General features: G+C 39.8%; 1 protein-coding gene across 2 annotated transcripts in view; it reads left to right on the forward strand.

The window, feature by feature from the left end:
* Positions 1-18,888, forward strand: part of CRB1 (crumbs cell polarity complex component 1) — a 97,225-nt gene that overhangs the window by 51,687 nt on the left and 26,650 nt on the right. For both annotated transcript variants that reach the window (XM_077182080.1, XM_077182078.1), the window contains exons 6-9: positions 10,197-11,144; positions 14,569-15,119; positions 15,512-15,677; positions 17,803-18,709. In XM_077182080.1, coding sequence (XP_077038195.1) covers positions 10,197-11,144; positions 14,569-15,119; positions 15,512-15,677; positions 17,803-18,709 — 2,572 coding nt within the window. The remainder of the gene's footprint in view (positions 1-10,196; positions 11,145-14,568; positions 15,120-15,511; positions 15,678-17,802; positions 18,710-18,888) is intronic.

Consider the following 18,888-nt stretch of genomic DNA (forward strand, 5'->3'; position numbering starts at 1 on the left):
TAATTCTTCAAGTCTCGCTGTGATAACCACATGACACTAATACAGAGAATTATAATGATCAATACAATTATGGCTTAGTCTCTGTCCTGTGGGCACTATTTTTTCTTAACAAAGAGGGTTCAGAATCTGTTACTAGACCTGTTGGTGAGGCCAGAACATCATGGTAAATCACTGCCTGTAGTACCAAATAAAGAAAACTATTTAAATGCTGTACTGTGAAAAAGTCTGCACAGCTACAGAAGTGAACTGTAGAACATAAAGACATAGAAAAACTAGATTTAATCTAGCTGAATCTCATACCTCTAATATGCTCCAGGAAATCCCACAGCAGGCAGCCAGGATTCCATGGCAAGCACACACCGTGCTAGCTGAGGTCCATGGATTGAAATGTGACCAGGCTAAAATGAAGCCAGCTTGGGTCTCAATCTTCCAGCCTCGAGAGGAGTTAAGCATATGAAACCTAGGATGAACAAAGGCAGCATTTAGATGAGTTTTCACACTAACACTGCAGGGAATGAGGGGAATGAACACTGCTGCTGAAGTGAAAAGAGGTACAATCCTCTGCCCTTCCCACTGACACAGAGCGGGACTGAAGGATCACAGCCCAAAATCTCAGGTCTTCTGCATCTACATCTGCTCTAGAGCAGGTCACATCCAGGAAAGAAAACACACGTAAAAAAATAATAAGTGGCTAATTCAGCACAAAAAGCTTGGATTTTTTTTTCTATATTCAAAGTGATAATAAATAATGTAAATATATATACTCTAGGAATAGAGAAATGTGATTATACACAGCATAGCCATGCTTTTTATACAGTTATGCTGTGCACAGCTCAAAATACAGCATAAACGTTCTGTGCACTCACCCATTCATATTTTATATTTTTCTATTCTCATATCTCCATTATCAATTAAGCTCTATAGGCCCTATTAAAATTATGATTTTCCGGCCTTCTGGTTGTTTCAGTTTGTTTTAATAAGGACTGACAATGAAGTTATGTAAACACAGTCACTTTTGCATGTTCTAGAAATTCACATTAGTTATAACAAAATGAGAAAATCCTGCAAATGACTGAAATTTTCCAGAGTGCCATTTCCAGGGCAGAAGCCGTTTCACACTAGACAGCACAGTGGCTGTGCTTGCCTAACTCAGTTAAAACAAATAGGAAACAGCCAGCAAGAGACAAGGAAGAAAATCCCTTTTAGGGGAGACAAGACACTGAGTACATTTCTCAATGGGTATGTTCATCAACAGCCAGTACTCTTTTAAAGCCCTAAAGTGTTTGTAGGACAGAAAATTAATTTGTTTCCTAATTCCAAAGTGAATCATATGCTCCAAACAGATTTTCAAGTCAATGAAACATGACCTTGTATGATCTCATTAAACAACTCAAAGGTATTGGTTGTTTTAAGATCCCTCTGGATAAACTTCTGTTCAAATGCACACACATCATCTCAATGTACAAGCTCATAAATCTACAGAAAATGCAAATTAGATCATTAATGCTTTGAATTTGACAGGCTTGCACTGTTTTCTAAAAGGTAATACATGAAAACTTCCTGGATTACACATACTCTTTTTTGCCAGTTTACAGAGCACACAAGAAAAACCCCATACTGGAAGCAGAACACCAAATATCCTTCTTTGGCTTCTAAATATCTGGTCCAGAATCAGGTATAAAAGAACAAATTCTCTGAAATCTGCTATTACAATTTCTTCTCTGGACGTCCTGACCCTTTGAGTGGACCACTGGACCAGATGATGACCTTTGAAGGTCCCTTTCAATGTAAATTTTTCTATGAGTCTGTCCTAATTCTCTCAGTATTTTGTGAATTGATTTCTATGCTCCAGTTCACATGGCTGTTCTATGGCTGTTTTTTTCCTAAATTTTTTGTCTCTAGTATTACTCCCACAGCCTTCTTTTCCCTTCTTTCCCTTCTTCTCTGTTTTAGCCCAGATCTCTGTGTAGACATTATCTATGATCTGCAGTCTTTCTTAGCACCCCTCACACATCCTATATAGATGGATGGCCTTACACAGATACTCTGTTCTCTTTCTACCCCCAAATGCCCGCATGTCCAACAAGAATTCTGTGTTAAATACCAACACAGGAATCTTCAGGGGTACCATTGATTCCCATAGTTTTATTTCCTTCTCCCCAGACACATCTTTCACTACTTTTTCATCTCTTTAGTCTCCAAAATCTTTCCTACTCTTTTTTCCATCACCTTTCTCTACTCTAACCTGTCACACTCTGTAGCTGCCCTGTCCCTCCTCTCTTCTCCCCTTCCTATCTCATACCATCAGCATGGCCATAGCTACAACACATTTGTGCAGCCAGAAAACCCACTCCAGAAGGATGCTGCCTGGGAAAACTGGGCTGCCACCATTTGATTTCCTTCCTTGCCTTCATCACTCACAATGAGTGCCACGCAGGGACGTATTTCTTCAGCAGGTTTTTCTTTACTCCAGATTCAGCCCCTAATCCCACAATTGGATCCACATGGCTGGCTGTGCAAATTGAGATGGGGGCTGGAGGGGTAGGCTGCAGGCAGCAGCGTGGCTGTGCTGCCCCTGCAGGACACGGGGCTGGCCCTTGCCAGGCAGTGTCCCCTGACCCCGGCCGTGCTGCGCGCGTGGCCCTGCGGCTGCCCCGGAGCTGCAGCCAGGGCCAGCCCAGACAGCTGGTTCCAATATTCCTAAAATAAAATAAACATGCCAGGTCTCACTAAACAACTAATCACCTATGGCATGTACATGATTTTCTTCTTCTCTGGGTTTTTTTTTTTTTTTCCTTTTCAAATGAAAACTATTTTAGGTGTGACAAAACACGTGAAACAAGTGGAAAAACATTTCCAAGTACTTTTGCTCTCAGAAACCTTTACTGATTGGAGAGATTAAGGGATTGGGGGTTTTTACTACTTTAAAAAAATCAATTTTTACTGAAAATTCAAACTAGTCTATGAAGCTTCGGGCCAGCAACATTTAAAAAGATTGAATTACAGCATGCCATTCTGAATGTAGCACATTATGAATTCCATATCCCTCAGCTAGAGTGACATATTTAATGATTAAGCCAAGCCACTCAACTCTATTTCTATTTTAATTTTTTTCCTAGCCAGTATTAACTTTATACATACATTTCAAATGGCATGAGGAAAAATAGCAGAATAGTGAATTTGTGTGCAATAAAGGAATAACTAGCAAGGTCTTAAAACTTTAAGAAATTAGAGTTCAGTGTGAAAGGTATCATGTGCAAATTAGCCCAATGTTAACAAATGCTTATTAGCCTACCATTTAAAAAAATCCTGTTTTCCATGTGCTCCAGCTCTACTCTGTGTTCTGTCCTTCATTTTACACAAGTTTTTCCTGCCAGGAGAGAAACAGAAATGGCCATGCAAGATCAGAGCACTGGTCACATGAAGTTCAGTATCAAACGTGAGCCAGTTCTTTACTGAAGAAAAAATAGGTGAAAAAAGAATCCATTTAAATACCCTTCCCTTGCTCTCCACTGATGTACATAGGAGTAAAACTTCCTTCCTGACCTGCATGGTGACTGATTTATACCCACAAGCATGGGGTTTAATTACAATGACACAGAGATGGTCAATTTATTTCCTTGTGCTTACCCACTCATGAACATGCACTTCCTCCTTCCAGCAAAAAGTAATTATCTCTTTGCAATTATCTGCACAGATGTGGCAAAGTTAGAATTTTCATGATTGTCTGCTAAAACCTGGGGCCCTGAAGAATATGTGCTCTGCCAGATCTTTCTGTAGGCCTCAGGATTAATGAGTCCCTTGAAGAGAGACTTGTTTGCACCTGGGGTAGGATTTTTTAACAAGTATTTCCAAAGGTCTAAAATACAGGTGGAGGAGGTGCTATTGCAAACTCTTTGTCTTTCATAAAGTATATTCTAAAGGGGATGCTAAATTCTCAGTTTCTCTAAGGTTTACTCCTGCTTGCATTTGATAGCTGGATGTCTAGAGATAACCTGTACGTGCAGGTATAGTTTGACACACCTACAGCTCACTTGCTGGGAATGATTTCATTCTAGGGAGGAACAAAACCATGGAAAAATAGATGTGCAAGGGACAGGCATACAGGTATCATTTGGGCTGTCTGTGGGTCTAAGGTAGCATTTGCTGGCTTGTGTCTCACTGCATTTTTGTCTCTAACCAAGATTTAAGGATCCACAGTAGGGTTTATGGCTCCCAGTGGGCATCATATGCAAAAGCTTTGTCACCTTATTACCATTAGAAATATTTTCTTAGAGTGTGACCTGGATGTTCCTTGTGCAGGCCAACCTGTGACTTTTTCACCATTTTACTGTGGTCTCATGGCACAGAGTGCTCTCTTTTCTACACTGAAAACTCTTACCATGTCCCATTTCCTCTGCTTGTCTTTTGACAGAACAGCCCTACTTTTTTAGCCTTTTCTCATAAGCCATTTGTTGTTGACCTGTGGTCATTCTCATTACTTTCCTTAAATTCTTCCTAATTGATCCAAATCTTCCTTTCAGTGCAGAGCTAAAACTGGACTCAGTGAAACTGAAGCATTGTAGATTGAAACTGTTGTTCCACCTGATTGCTAATTATTCTGGCCTGAGAGAGTGAGCTCTTCCAGAATTGAATACAATCTTTTTCAGACCATTTCTCCAATTTCTTATGTTCCTCTGTAAAGGTCATTTTATCTGTAAAAAATCAAAAGTTTCACTTAACCCTGTTTCATCAGACAACTTACTAGGCAAGCTTTCTGAGCCAATATCCACATCTTTTATGAAAACACCAACCAAAGCAAAGCCAGGGCAATCCCAAACCATAAGCAAATCCCAGTTTGACAGAGAACCTCTGACAATTACTTTCTGGGCAGGATTACACAAGTTTTATACCTGCTTTATGGTGATTTCTCATGGAATTTTCTCTTTGGTTTGTATATGAAAATGTTATTAAACACAATATCTGACTGTATTAGAGTCTCTGCTCCTGGCAGGTTTGTTCCAACTCCCACCAGTGGTTCTGGCACAGCTTTGGGCCATTTGCTGCATACCCTGCTCCAAAGCTGCCCTGTCTCAGTGTGCCACCAGCCCCGTGGTGTCACTGAGCTGTAAGAGCAGATGTCTGTCCCCACCTGTTGTCCCCTGTGTCTGCTCAGAACCTTCCCTCAGAGTCCTGTTGTCACTGTCACACTGCAAAAGGAATGACAGCTACTGAGAACCTCCAGCTTCTTCCTGCAATATTCAAAATAAAGTGCACATTAAATATCAAACTGCAGCATGAGATGTCTGATAAGCACTACTAATCAGGTGCATTCACACTAACTTATCAAAATGAACTTTTTTTTTTTTAAGCTACCTTACTCACCTTTCCAAGAGTTTGGGTGAAATTTTTACCCTTTAGTATTTAAATGTATTCTAGGAAAACTCACTTGATGCCTGTGTCAGAGGCTGGAAGAAGCAGCAGCTTTCTGAGCATCTCCATAAAAACAACTGTGAACTGTAGATTAAATGAATCCAAAATTGTGTTCTGTGTATGAGTCTTTTGGTGAACCTAAACCCAACTGTGACACAAGGTCAGAAATTTCCTAATTAGTGAATAAATTAGTTAGAAGAAGAAATTGATAAACATAAGTGACAAAAATAATGTCTGCTGATAAAATTATCACAGAAATAAGTAGTTATATCTCCTGAACTTGATTTTCCCCTCATTAAATTTAGTCTAAATCAAAATATGCTGCTTAAGAGCTCAAGAAAAAAATGTTTTAGTAAATTATTTTTTACATGTCTTTAGCACATTCAAAAATCTAGACACAGACTTCCATTAAGTAGAGAGAGCAAATGGAACAAAAATACTTTATAAATAAAAAAACAGGATCAAATTTTAGATCCTTTCTATCTGCTTATTGAGATGTACAGTTTCTCTGAATGACAGTGACCATGACAGAGTTGATCTGGATTAACAAACCTGTTGAAAGGAAAAAAAAGGCTTAAAAAACAATACCAAAACAACAACAAAAAAAGGGACAAATCAGTTTTGAATAGATCCTAATAATACACATTTCTGTGAAACAGACAATGTTCAGTGTGAGCACGAACTTGGAGAAAAAAGAAAAAAAGAATTGAAATAGGATACATATCTATTGTGTAAGCAGTTTAATGGGGCTTACTTTAAGCCTTGTTGATCTGGCTTGGGCAAAATACACCATCAGACTACATCAGCAGGTACAGAAGTGGAGCAAGCTAATCCTGGAAAGGAAGCCTTTATATTAAGAACTGTTGTGAATTTCACAGAAATTTACTCTGTCAACTGCTTAAGTGCTAAACAATCTTTTTCCTTCGGAAATTTTCCTGCGGAAAAAGATGGTTGCAACTAGGATACAAGTTTACATCATTGTAATGACAATGTTTACAGGTAAATCTTTCTTTTTGTGGATTTGAATGTGTACTTAGACTGTATTGAATGTGTAGAACCTTATCCAGATTGCTTGCTTGTAGTTTCTTGATATTTATTTAGGGTCAGGGGACTGGAAAGGCAAAAGGTTGTAAGAAGATTTCTAACCAAAGGTGTGTATCAAAAGTGTCATTTGGATGACACTTTTATAATTGTTTAATCCAAAGGAAAATCAGTGGCATTCAGCAGAATTGTGCTTAAATAATTGCTTTTGTCATCCTGCTTCTGCAGGAAATCTTTGCTGCTAAATTTGAAAAAGAGAATTTAATTAAGTGGTTGACAGTTAGAAAATAGCCACCATATAGTATTAATGTGTAAGTGAAAAAAGGAGACAGGTGAATGATGCTATCAAACTAAATCAAAGGAACTGTTTCATCTCTGTTTTGAAAAAAAAGCTTCACAGATGGGAAAAGTAATAATCTTTAAAAATATTCAAATTATCTGAAATTTTATGTCAGGGTGTAATATATATTTAGAAGAGAAAATGCTGTATGATTCTACTTTACTTTTTCCCTTACAAACATGAATATGCTTAGCTGAGTTAATGCATATAATCACTGAAAAAAATGGTTGCCTTTGCACTTGTTTTGGTATGCCTTACATCTTTTGAGAATACTTTTTTACATGCTAATGTCTCCAACCTGAGCTATTTGAACTGCTTATACAGTTCTATAAATATTGACTAATCCTTTTATCTAGAGTGCTTTTATCTTGACTGACAGTGGTCTTTGCTTGCATAGCAATTGGCAGATAACAAGCAGTATCAACACCACTTGCATGAACAGCTGATTTATTTATTCTTGATATGAAAAAAATGACTTATTATTTGTCTTTTGGTGTGACCTATATTTGTGCTTGTGCTAATCTTATTATGAAATATTAGGCCTATATATAACTGCATACACATGTATATCTATATGCACAACCCAATAAAATATTTATTTTGCAATGTATTTTTAATATCATTACTTAAAAAATAAGCTGAAATGACGATGAAATCTATATATTTAAGTGGCTCATTAAGATTCATTTTATATTTAATAACTGATACTATTCATTTTCTATAGACAAAGAAAATAATTATGATAATGATAATAATAATAATAATAATAATAATAACTCCTCATAAAACTAATTTTATTACTTTGTTGGACATTTATTATTTATTTTATCAAATTTCTTGTATAAATTTAAAGATAGAAATAGACATGATTTTTAAAAAAAATCAGCATTCTCATTCAATAATTTTGTTAATTTTATGTCTTATCTGATGAAGTAGAGAACAACATAGACACTAAAGATTATTGTAAAGGTAAATGAATCTGTGTCATCCTTTCCACAGGGAAGTCACAATTGCAAAGTGTGACTGGGACCACAAGTTACAAGGCAAAGGGAATGTCTGGCAGGTGCTGTGGGATAATAAAGTAACACACAGAGAATCACCGCACATTACTGAAAATGCAACAGCTAAGGATCTGGCCATTCACAATGCTGATTTTTTTATGAAATGTTTCACGGAGGCTCCCAGTCTCTAAATGCTTGAGCACAGTCTGTCCACTCTGAAGCCCTATGACAAGGCTAAGCACAACCTGATCTTGTGGGCTGGACTAATTTTTATCTATGACACAAAAATCCCACAGAGACCTTCATTTCCACAGCCATCATATTAAAACTGAGTTGTGTAAAAGACCCAAGGACACATTGTTCTCGATGGCAGAGCAGGGAAGGGAGCAGTATCAGGCAGGAGATGTACTAAAACATGGACCAAAACAGGAAACAGCTCACAGTAACTTCACTTTTCATGTACAGGAATAGCAAAAGCAGGACAAGTTGCTAACACTGAAATTATCACAAACTGGACAAAGCAGACATGGCACTGGCCCCCAGTCAGGAATGGTTTGGGAGCTGCACTTCACTTGCAGAAAGTCAGCCCCAATGAGTGGCAGTTCTGCCAGATGCCACTGTACATTACAGTATATACAGACACCTCTCACTGGAATAAAGATGAGCCTGGCTGGAAAACAGAGAGAGACTGCTGCAGCAAACCCCCACTGCCAGGCCAGGGAGGTGGCACTAGCTGTGCTCCAGAGCCTGAAGCTTCAAGGGGAAAGTCAGTGTATGCTTTAATTGAGGACTGATGAGTGACTTGGGTCGCTGCACAGAGAGTCTTTTGTGTACCTGCTATGATCACTTCACTCTGGCTAATCTTTTAAACAAATCTTTCCCAATTCTCAGTTCCCTTCTGGCTCTCCTATACTTACCACTCTCCCAAATGGGCCCAGTTACATCTGTGACTGAATAAAGTGGGCAAGCAAAGAATTAGCCTGAGCAACTACACTTATCTGCTGCCATTTGAAGCATTTCATTGTGGCTGAATGCTGCTCTGTAATTTTCCATGAGGAATGGAAATGTGCTTTGTTATAGAAATAAAGCCTGATGTCAATTTGTACATAAAGTTAGGTGTGGTGCCTGGTGCTCACAGCTGCCACTCCATGATCCTCAGCACATCTCACTATCTTATTTATAGGCAGCAGTGGGGATGGATGAAAAGCTATCTATTTAATTTGTGCTGGTGATACTAGTTTGAAAACTATCTGCAAAGCTTTTCTCATTTTTCTCTAAGATAACTATGAAGGGAAGTGGAAATGTTAAGAGTTACAGTTAGCGTGAGTTATCAAAAAAGTATTTGGATATTTTGACTGCTTTCAAGGGAGATGAGAAACAGATTTTCCCCGATCCACTGCATGCATATCCACTTGATTCCTCAAGGGAGAGGTTACTGTGATTACTGCTTTATAAATGAACAGCAATGCAGAGGGGTAAACAGATTAGTTTTACAAGAGAAACAACTTTGGTTTTGTTGTGAAGTGTGATCCAGCAGACCCACTTAGGCCACATCAATCCAATTACAATGGGGTTGAGATGAGGAGTTCTCCTTTTACCAGATATATCAGAAGCCAAGCATTATTTGGAAGAGGAAATATGAGACTGTATTGACAATCTCCTGCAGAAGCTCTCTCATCACCAATCAACCTCTGATACATTTGAGAGAGTATTCCTTTCATCTTTTCTTGCTTTATACTTTGTAAGAGGAGAGGTAAAAAAGTTCCTCTGTAGTACATACTTTTTGCAGTACATACATTTTTCAGGCGTGTTCACCTGCTTGTCAGCCTGACCCACCATGTCAAATATCACTGTAAGTCCTGTGACTGTCACTTGAAGAGTGTTGCTCCAAGATGTTTCCAGTGGGACCAGGAATAATGGTCTGTAGTTCTTACACTGTTTGAATGAACACCTAAAAGAAGGAATGACCAGCAGATCATCCTCCAGCTGATGCCCATACAATATTATGGATAGCAATTAAGAAATAACTCTTGGGGTTTTTGTATGTGATAATTCAGTTCCTTACAAAGCATTCTAAATTGCTACCATAAGGTACATAGGAAACAATTATTGATCCCATCTGATGACATTTATCTTAATTTCATTACATTATCCATATCAAAACTGTGCATTTGTTTGGTTCTTTTCTCCAAAATGTGATTATCACTTACGTGTTTACATAATATTTCGCACAAGGAAGCCGTGACAATTGAATGGCCTATTTATATTTAAAGTATATTTTTTTACTTGTCCATCATCTATTTATCTAATAAAAGATAATTTAATGAAACACATTATTAAAAGTGTTATTTTGGGCTCCAGTTGTTCAAACCAGAATGCCTAATTCTTTGTTTATTCTTCAGGTACTCACTGTGATGAGGACGTCAACGAATGTTACACGAACCCTTGCCAAAATGGTGGGATCTGTGAGAATTTTCCTGGAAATTACACTTGCCATTGCCCACCTGCAGACAAAGAAGGGATTTTTTATGGTGGCTGGAACTGTACAGAAGTTCTGCATGGCTGTACTGATCATCAATGCCAAAACAATGGAATATGTATCCCACATTTAAAAAATGGCCAACACGGATTCAGCTGCATATGTTCACCTGGGTATACTGGAATACACTGTGAAACCATAACCACATTTTCTTTTCAAGGAAACAGTTTCCTTTTGTTGAAGAATCCCCAGACCCATAAAAAGGATTTTTTCTATAATATAAACCTGAGGTTTCAAACTGTGCAACCCACAGCTTTTCTGTTTCACCGAGGGGAGAAAAACACCTTTGCAAAGTTGGAATTACTGAACGGCTACTTACACTTATCCGTGCAAGTCAATAATCAGCCACAGGCTCTTTTGCATATCCCACATAATGTCAGTGATGGAGAATGGCATTCAGTGGAGGTAACCTTGGCAAGAGCTGTTATTCTTAATTTGCTTGACAGCTCTTGTGTAGAATCCTGTCTCAATAAAACGTCTGCTAAGATAGATAACGAGCTGGTGATGTTTGCGTTTCAGAGCACGTTTTTGGGCGGCTTACCAGTGGGGAACAGCAACTCTCTACAGAACACCTTTAATACACATTCTGCACCTTCATTTGTAGGCTGTCTTCAGGATATTGAGATAGACTTGAATGTTATTACCCCAGAGAATGTGTCATCTGGGTCATCTTTAAATGTCAGGACAGGATGTGCTAAAAGGGACTGGTGTGACCCCCACCCATGCCAGAACAGGGGACGCTGCATCAACCTGTGGCTGAGCTACCACTGCGACTGCTACCGGCCCTACACGGGGCCAGAGTGTGCAGCAGGTAAGGGAGCCCTGCTGGGGTCTGGCTTTGCTGTGCCTGCTGAAAGCATGGCCACCAACCATCCTGGTTACCTGGCTGTGAAACAGCGTCACCCTCAGCATCTCTGAGGCTCAATGTCGAGCGGTAAGCCAGTGCAAGAGGTTAGTAGTGGCACACCTTTGTTATTTTCCAGTTACTTTCCCAGGAAGGCTGCTTTTCAGCCTGACAAAAAGAAAAAAAAAAAAAAAGGCTAAACTGGTGGATTCCACTCCTCTTGTTTTAAAGTTTTCTGGATGCTAAGTAAAATTTAGAAAGCAAGTAAGTCACCTGGAGTTTGACTTATTTTCAAAGCATTCTTTGAAAATTTTATCCTCACGCTCTCTAGGCTTTTATAAAGAGATTCATTTAAGGCAATGAAAGGCAAGCAAAAGTACTGTAAGCTAAAAAAAGACAGATTCCAATTTAAAAGAAATGAATGAGATTATACTCTTAGCTTAATCTGATTAGCCCAAGGAGCAGGCAGGCCTTCAGCAGCTGGAAGCAGGATCCATTCATCCCTCAGCTGGTCCCAAGGTGGGGCTGGACAATCCCCAGTGCAGGCTGCTGTTCCCAGAGAGCTGCTTGGGGACCAGAGGGAAACATGGCCCTGTCTGGGTGAGCAGAAGAGCTCATCTCAGCAAGCAGCTTCCATGGCAGTGGTGAGCAGGAACACAAAAGCTGCAGATGCCTGCAGCACTTCTCCTGCTACAAATGATCTTTGCAGTGCGGGCAGGGGCCAAGTGGAAGGACAACAGGAGGTCCCTGTCCAGCTGCATCTGCTGGGTGATCTCCTAGAGCTGTAAACACAGCAACCCTCTGGAATGCTTTGGGGTGAGCTGTGTAATCCTTCCCCAGGCAAAGTTTTAGGGATTTCAAACAAGCAGTTTTGTTTAAGAAAATTGCACAGGACTAAGTCTTTTCACCATGCCCTTCCCTCTGCCTCTGTCATCCACACACAGTCAGCAGAGCAATTTTTAGGGAGCAAGAAATACATCTATAAATATGTATGTATACATGTATACACACATAAGTATATTTATGTAGATATATTTACCAAGTGGACTGGAAAAAATTAAACACAGCAGCAGAGCCATGGTGAGATTGGAATGGACAGATCCTAAACTGGTGCAAACTGGCGTGGCTGCAGTACTGCCAGTGAAGCTACATTGATTCACATCAGCTGAACAACTGGCCTCAGGGGTTATTGAATGCATTGCTGCAGAAAGCTGGGCCTTCAAATACATTTCAAATGTTTGAATACAACTTCATTTTGCATGCTCTACCTAATACTTATCAATACCTTTCAATAGTTTTTCCTTTTGGTTTTATTGCAAAATGACAAAGTGAGAGAGGTAATTGTAACAGACTTCTTTGAAGTGTAGCTGTAATTTATCCAAAGATTTGGAAGGCAACTTTTGAGTATAGGACAACATCTGGGAAATAAGTTTGCCTTCTTATATGAAGCAAAATTAAAACCATTCAGGGCCAGGAGCAGCTTATACTGGCATTAGAACTGTTGAGAATGATTAGAAAGCATGCTTCTTTTCTTTCCTGCTGACCACAATATTCCTTACTAATCATGGCACCGTGCCATTTTGGTACATAGGTTCTAGATATATGTCACATGTAAAAGACTGTGGCAGGTTTCTAAAGAGGCAGAGTGGGGGAGGCTTGTGGTAAAGGATGGCATAAGAAATGCTGGTGTCTTTCTGAAGAAAAGTTGCTGCCAAGTATTTAATTGACAAGATGCAATATTTTCTCTACATATACAAAATAACAAACAGATGTTGACTCATTTTGATCAACATCCAGATGTTGTGACCCAAGAGGTTAATATTGACTAAGGTGATGCTAGGCATCTCATCAAACAGATCAGGCTGATGATAAATGTGTGTATTTATAAATAGAGAGAAATGTGACAAGGTAATTGTAAATATGAAATGCCTTTCTGGAGATCAAGGCTTCTTTCTAATACTGCAGTTGTGGAACCCTCAGTTCAGCAGAATTCTTCTTTTTACCCTCATGAAAAAAGTGTCTCCGTCTCCAGTTACACCTCAAGAGAAGATATAACTTAAAACTGTTGTGTGTAGAAATAATTATTTGTTGAAATTGGTGTTTTGAGACATTAAGTCTGTTTAACAAATAGATGTAGATATATAGGCAATCTTATTAATAGAAATAAACTATTTCCAATTAAATTAAGAAATTGTCTGTTTAGGAACAAGTATGGGATTTATTCCTGTTGCTAAACAATATGACCATACCCCATAGCAGTGCAGTGTGGTTCTTAAGGGTCTGTTGGGGCTTCATGGTCGGTCCCTTATTTTCATAATTTTTTAATGCAGTCATAAAAAAACATAGTTCTGCAGGCAGAAAGTTGGCCCATGACATCCTGCTCCAGGAGTTTTGTCTGAAGATTCAGACAACTGAATCTTCAGCTGTGTGAGCATTTTAAAAAAACTTGGTTTATTTTTTCTAGGAATTTGATATATGAAAAATAGCTCCTGAAACTGTTTAGGCAGTAATATTGAGGACAAGATCACAAAACTTACAGTGTAAAAATAGAAACACTTTGTTGTTCTTTAAAGAGATGATTCATTAGAATTAAATACAGTTTTGGCTACGTATTTTGTATCCTTAAAAGACTGAAAATCATTACTGAAAATAAGGGGTAAAGGACAAACAGATGGGTTTGGTTTAATCATTTTAATTGATAAGCACAAAGAAGAGAAAACTTACTCAGTCCTGGATCATGTTTCTCCCCTGGCTCTGTGGGCACTCAGGGACTGGTCCAGATTCATGGCTGGATACAAGTTGATGTAGGTGAGCATACACTGAGCCCCAGCAGCAAAAAGTCTGTCAGAGAACTGGGGAGCCCCTGCAGCACCACACAGGTGATCTATTCACAGAAAAGGGCTTTGCCCAGCAGCTTTCTGTGATTGGAAAATGTGCAAAAAATATCACAAAGTCCCAGAACTGCATTAACTTCCATGGTCATCAGAGGATCAAAGCAGGTAGGTTCTTTCCAAAATGACCTTCCTGAGGACCAGTTCAGGAAACTGTAGAAATCTGTCCTTGTTTAACTACTCGAAAACACAGAATTACACAGAGCATGATAAAGAGGAAAAATGTGCCCAATTATATAACATAGGGTTATATAAAGGTTAAACAATGGAGCTTAGTGCTACAGCCATGGAAGCCAACAGGAGTTTTGAAACAGAAGCTATTTACAATCTTTGTTCATCCATAAATAGAAGCATATCTTACTACCATACATGAATATCACCAGAACTAGTTATTTAATCACTGAATTAGCTCCTTTGTCATTTAACCCTAACTATTTTATTTTTCTTCCTTCTCTTCTTCTTTTTGTTTTTATACCTTTTCCCCTATCTCTAACCTCAAGAGTACATCCCAGGCCGGTTTGGATCCGAGGACTCCTCAGGCTATGCTGCTTTTCCTGTTGGTTCCACTCAGAACGAGAACTTCATCATATCAATGTTTGTCCGAACACGCAAACCTTCTGGCTTGTTACTGGCTCTGAGAAATAGCACTTACCTCTACTTAAGAGTCTGTTTGGAAGGTGGGAAACTCACCATGCTTGCTCTAAATTCCATGAAGTTATTAGGGAAGCACTCAGTGAACGATGGAAACTTTTACTTAATAACCTTAAAAATAGAACCAAATAAGGTGGAGTTATTCCAGTCCTCTCACTACCTAGGCTTTATTTCTACTCCAGCACTAACCATCCAAAGTAAGGATTTTCTTTACATTGGAGGCCTACCAGATAACAGAGAAACTGACAGAAATGGCAGGTATTTCAAGGGCTGTATCCAAGATGTAAGAGTGAATAACCAACTGCTGGAATTCTTCCCCATCACTAATCCACCAAATTCTCTTATCAACCCAACCCTGATCAATGTCACCCAAGGCTGCACTGGTGACAACCTCTGCAAGGTAAGAATCACATTTTTCAGAGCATTTTCACATGCTTATAATGGGGAATTTTTAAAAATGTTTTTAGTACATTCCCACACGTTGTTTGATTATAATGACAGATTAGGAAAACATGAAAAATGCTAGAAAGAGCAGGTTTTGTTAAGCTATGCTACATATGATGAATAGCATTAGCAAACTGTGTTTGCATAGGGGAGAATGAAACTACTTTGAGATTGGAATACTGTTTTTCACTAATAATTGAACATGCTGTACTGTCACAATACTGGTCTTTATAATTTTCCATCTGAAATAGAAAGAAAACTTCGTTTTGCCAAACAGTCCCCCGTGCCTAAAGTTGGGTGACCAACATCCTTGATTCATACTGAGGTTCTCTCTTCTCTTTCCCGTAGTCCAGCCCCTGCCACAACGGTGGTGTGTGCTATTCCATCTGGGATGACTTCACTTGCACCTGCCCTCCTAACACAGTGGGGAAGGCATGTGAGGAAGTTAAGTGGTGTGAGCTTGGGCCCTGTCCTCATGAAGCACAATGCCAGCTGGTGCACCAAGGATTTGAATGTAAGTACATTTCAGTTGTTCCTATCATCTTTGGAGATCGGCAGCAATAGACATTTTCAGCAGCATTTCCTTGAAACAAAGTATTCACTGCCTTTAAAGTTCATTCAAATGTTACTTCTGTATTAAAATAATAGTCATGTCAGTTTTAAGTAAGGTTAATGGGAAGAGTCTGCCCTACCAAACCCAGAAAATCTCCCCCAGACCCCTGAGTCAGGCACTGATGTTCAAAGGAACATTTGATTTTGGCTTACACAGCTCAACTAGTCAAGGTTGTCCCATAGATCAGTACATTGCCTCACACTTCCAGTGCAAAGAGATAAGAGCATATCCAGTGTTGGATTAACCCTAGAATGTTCTCCATCTTCCTGAAAAGACAAGCTACATAATTTCCATTGCATCATTTGATTTTCTTAAGTCTTGAATAGCTTTGGAGAAAGTCACCTCAATACCTGCAGTTCAGTTGTTCAAGCAGTGCCTTCGTAAGAAGCACCTGCATGCCAAGCAATCCATTTGAAAACTGATCACCATTAGCTGCCTTAGGATCATTAGCTACCCTGCACATCTCTTTCCTTCTCCACTTTCCTTCTCCTTCCCACCCTGGAGTGGAATTGAAAAGAGCAAGTCGGGATTTTTACGAAATATTTCTTCATTTTGCTGCTGAAGAAAGCACTAATAAAAAGCTGTGAGGGAAGGTAAATACCCACTCAGTCTGATGGAAGCTGCCAGAATGGCTGACTCTTAGGAATGGGAAGGCTGGTCAACTAAAGATCTCTGTCATAGACAGACCAATATGATACTATTTTTATGCAGACTGTTAGGATCAGCATTGCAGGATGGCTTAAATTTGTAACTGAAATTAAAATAATTGCTCCTTCTCCCAGAGGTGTCTTTAATGATAACATCAAAATACATTCTCTCATAAAATTTAATATTGCACATTAGGGTAGAGCAGAAACACTTAGAGACAGTGAAATGAAACGTACCTGAACTGTTTCCTTCTGCTAAACTCGAGTTCATTTACACTTTCAATGATTCAAGGTCACCCCCTATAGATTTCTGTGCTGGTTTATGTGGCAACAGTAGGGAGCTTCCCTAATAGATATTCAAAAATTCCTGCACTACAGAACTGCATTCTAAACTAGTTTTATTAGCTACAGGATAAACTTCTTGTTCAATACAGGATAACAAAATAAAAGCTTTCCTGGGCAGTGAGTTCTCTGGCTTGTGTCTTCTGCTAAAAAAAAAACCAACAAAACAAAACAAAAAAACCCCTCAGAAACCCATCTTATCTCACATCTTTCAAAGCTATTTTTTTTTAAGTACAGACAGAAGACATTCCTTCCTGTCCCTCCTCCCTTTCTAAAATCCTCAGAAACCTCAGAACATTTACATTTACAGCCCAGTGAGTAAGTGCATTTTAGTAGAAACCATGCTAATGAAAGGTGTCAAATACCTTTGTGAAGATGTCCATAAAGCTGCCACAACGCTGCCCATCAATTTTCACTCACAGCAGAGTGAGCTGAGTCCTGCTGCCCTCCCAGTCCCACCTGCACAGGGCTGTGGCAGTGCCCGCCCACCAGGAGAAGCTGGATCTGAATGTGACAGGCACAACTGCTCACAGGGATTTTGAAGGGGCTTTCCATCAACTGGCTTCCATTAAATACATCCTTTTGCATCTGTGAGATGAAATTGGGATCCAATCAAATACTTCATAAAACACCTTAAGACTTGCCCAAGAAAAAAGGAATTGGGAAGAAATGTTCGCCCCATCCAGATCTGTCACAGGAATAACTAGGCTGCCTGTACTTAGGAAACAATCATAAAGTGACAAGTGTATGTCTGTTTTTGAACTACAGAGATAACAGTAATGTAGAATTGTGTGTTAGAGTGATAACCTGGGATGATGCAAAGCAGTACAGTCTTGATTTGATTATAGCTGATGCTGGCACTGCCCTGTCAATTCCACAGCCACAAGGGGCAGAACAGGATAACTGAAACACTGGTGGAATTCGACTGTCTCCCAGCAAACCCAAAAGCAGTTATATGGCATGTGCACTGGAGAGACATCTTTCCAGGTGTATTGGTGTAAAACTGGCCTGGTTTCTCACTTGCTGTCTTTGCACAGGTCTCGCTAACGCAGTGTTCAGCGGCCGGAGCAGCGCAATATTTTACAGAAGCAATGGGAAAATCAGCAGAGACCTCACCAATATCATCTTTGGCTTTCGGACCAGGGACACTGATGTGATCCTGCTGTATGCAGAGAGGGAGCCTGAGTTTGTCATCATCAGCATCCACAACTCCAAACTCCTGTTTCAGTTACAAAGTGGCAACAGCTTCTACAGGCTGACCCTGGCGAGTTCAGAGTCTGTGAGCGATGGCAAATGGCACCGAGTGATGGTCTCTATGGTGGAGCCCCTGTCCCAGTCCTCCAGATGGCACATGGATATAGACAACAAGAAAGACACAGCAACCAGCACAGCTGCTGCAGGAAACCTCAACTTTTTAAGAGAAGAGACAGACATCTACGTGGCTGACAAGGCTTTTGACAGCCTGGATGGCCTGCGAGGGTGCATGAGCACCATAGAAATCAGTGGCATTTATCTCTCCTACTTTGAAAATGCTGACATCCCTACTAAAAAACCTCAAGAGGAGCAATTTCTCAAAATATCTGCAAACCCTGCTCTTACTGGCTGTTTGCAGGTAGATTTCTGCAGTTCTGACCCCTGTATGCATGGGGGGATATGTGAGGACTTTTACACTTCCTACCGCTGTGTGTGTCCCGACGGATGGACTGGCACCTACTGTGAAGTCAACATTGATGAGTGCTCTTCAAACCCCTGCGTCCATGGGAACTGCTCAGATGGGATTGCCTCCTATGAGTGCAGCTGTGAGCCTGGTTACACTGGGGAGACCTGTGAGGAGGACATAGACGACTGCCATGGCCACCAGTGCGTGAATGGGGCCACCTGTGTTGATGGGATTAATGGATACTCCTGCCTGTGTGCTGCTAACTTCACTGGGAGGTTTTGCAGGTACTGTAAACAAGGCTAATCTGTAAGGTTTTGTCAAGTCTCTTCTGAAGGGCTTTTACATCCCTGATGTCTTTGTTTTAAACACAGATGTTTTGCATCTGTCTCTGTATTAATCATGACTGCAGAGTCGATGTATGAAGAGAACAGAAAGTTGTACAGATCAATTAGATGTGGACTGA

Source organism: Agelaius phoeniceus, chromosome 8 (genome assembly GCF_051311805.1).
Source record: "Agelaius phoeniceus isolate bAgePho1 chromosome 8, bAgePho1.hap1, whole genome shotgun sequence".
NCBI lineage: Eukaryota > Metazoa > Chordata > Aves > Passeriformes > Icteridae > Agelaius > Agelaius phoeniceus.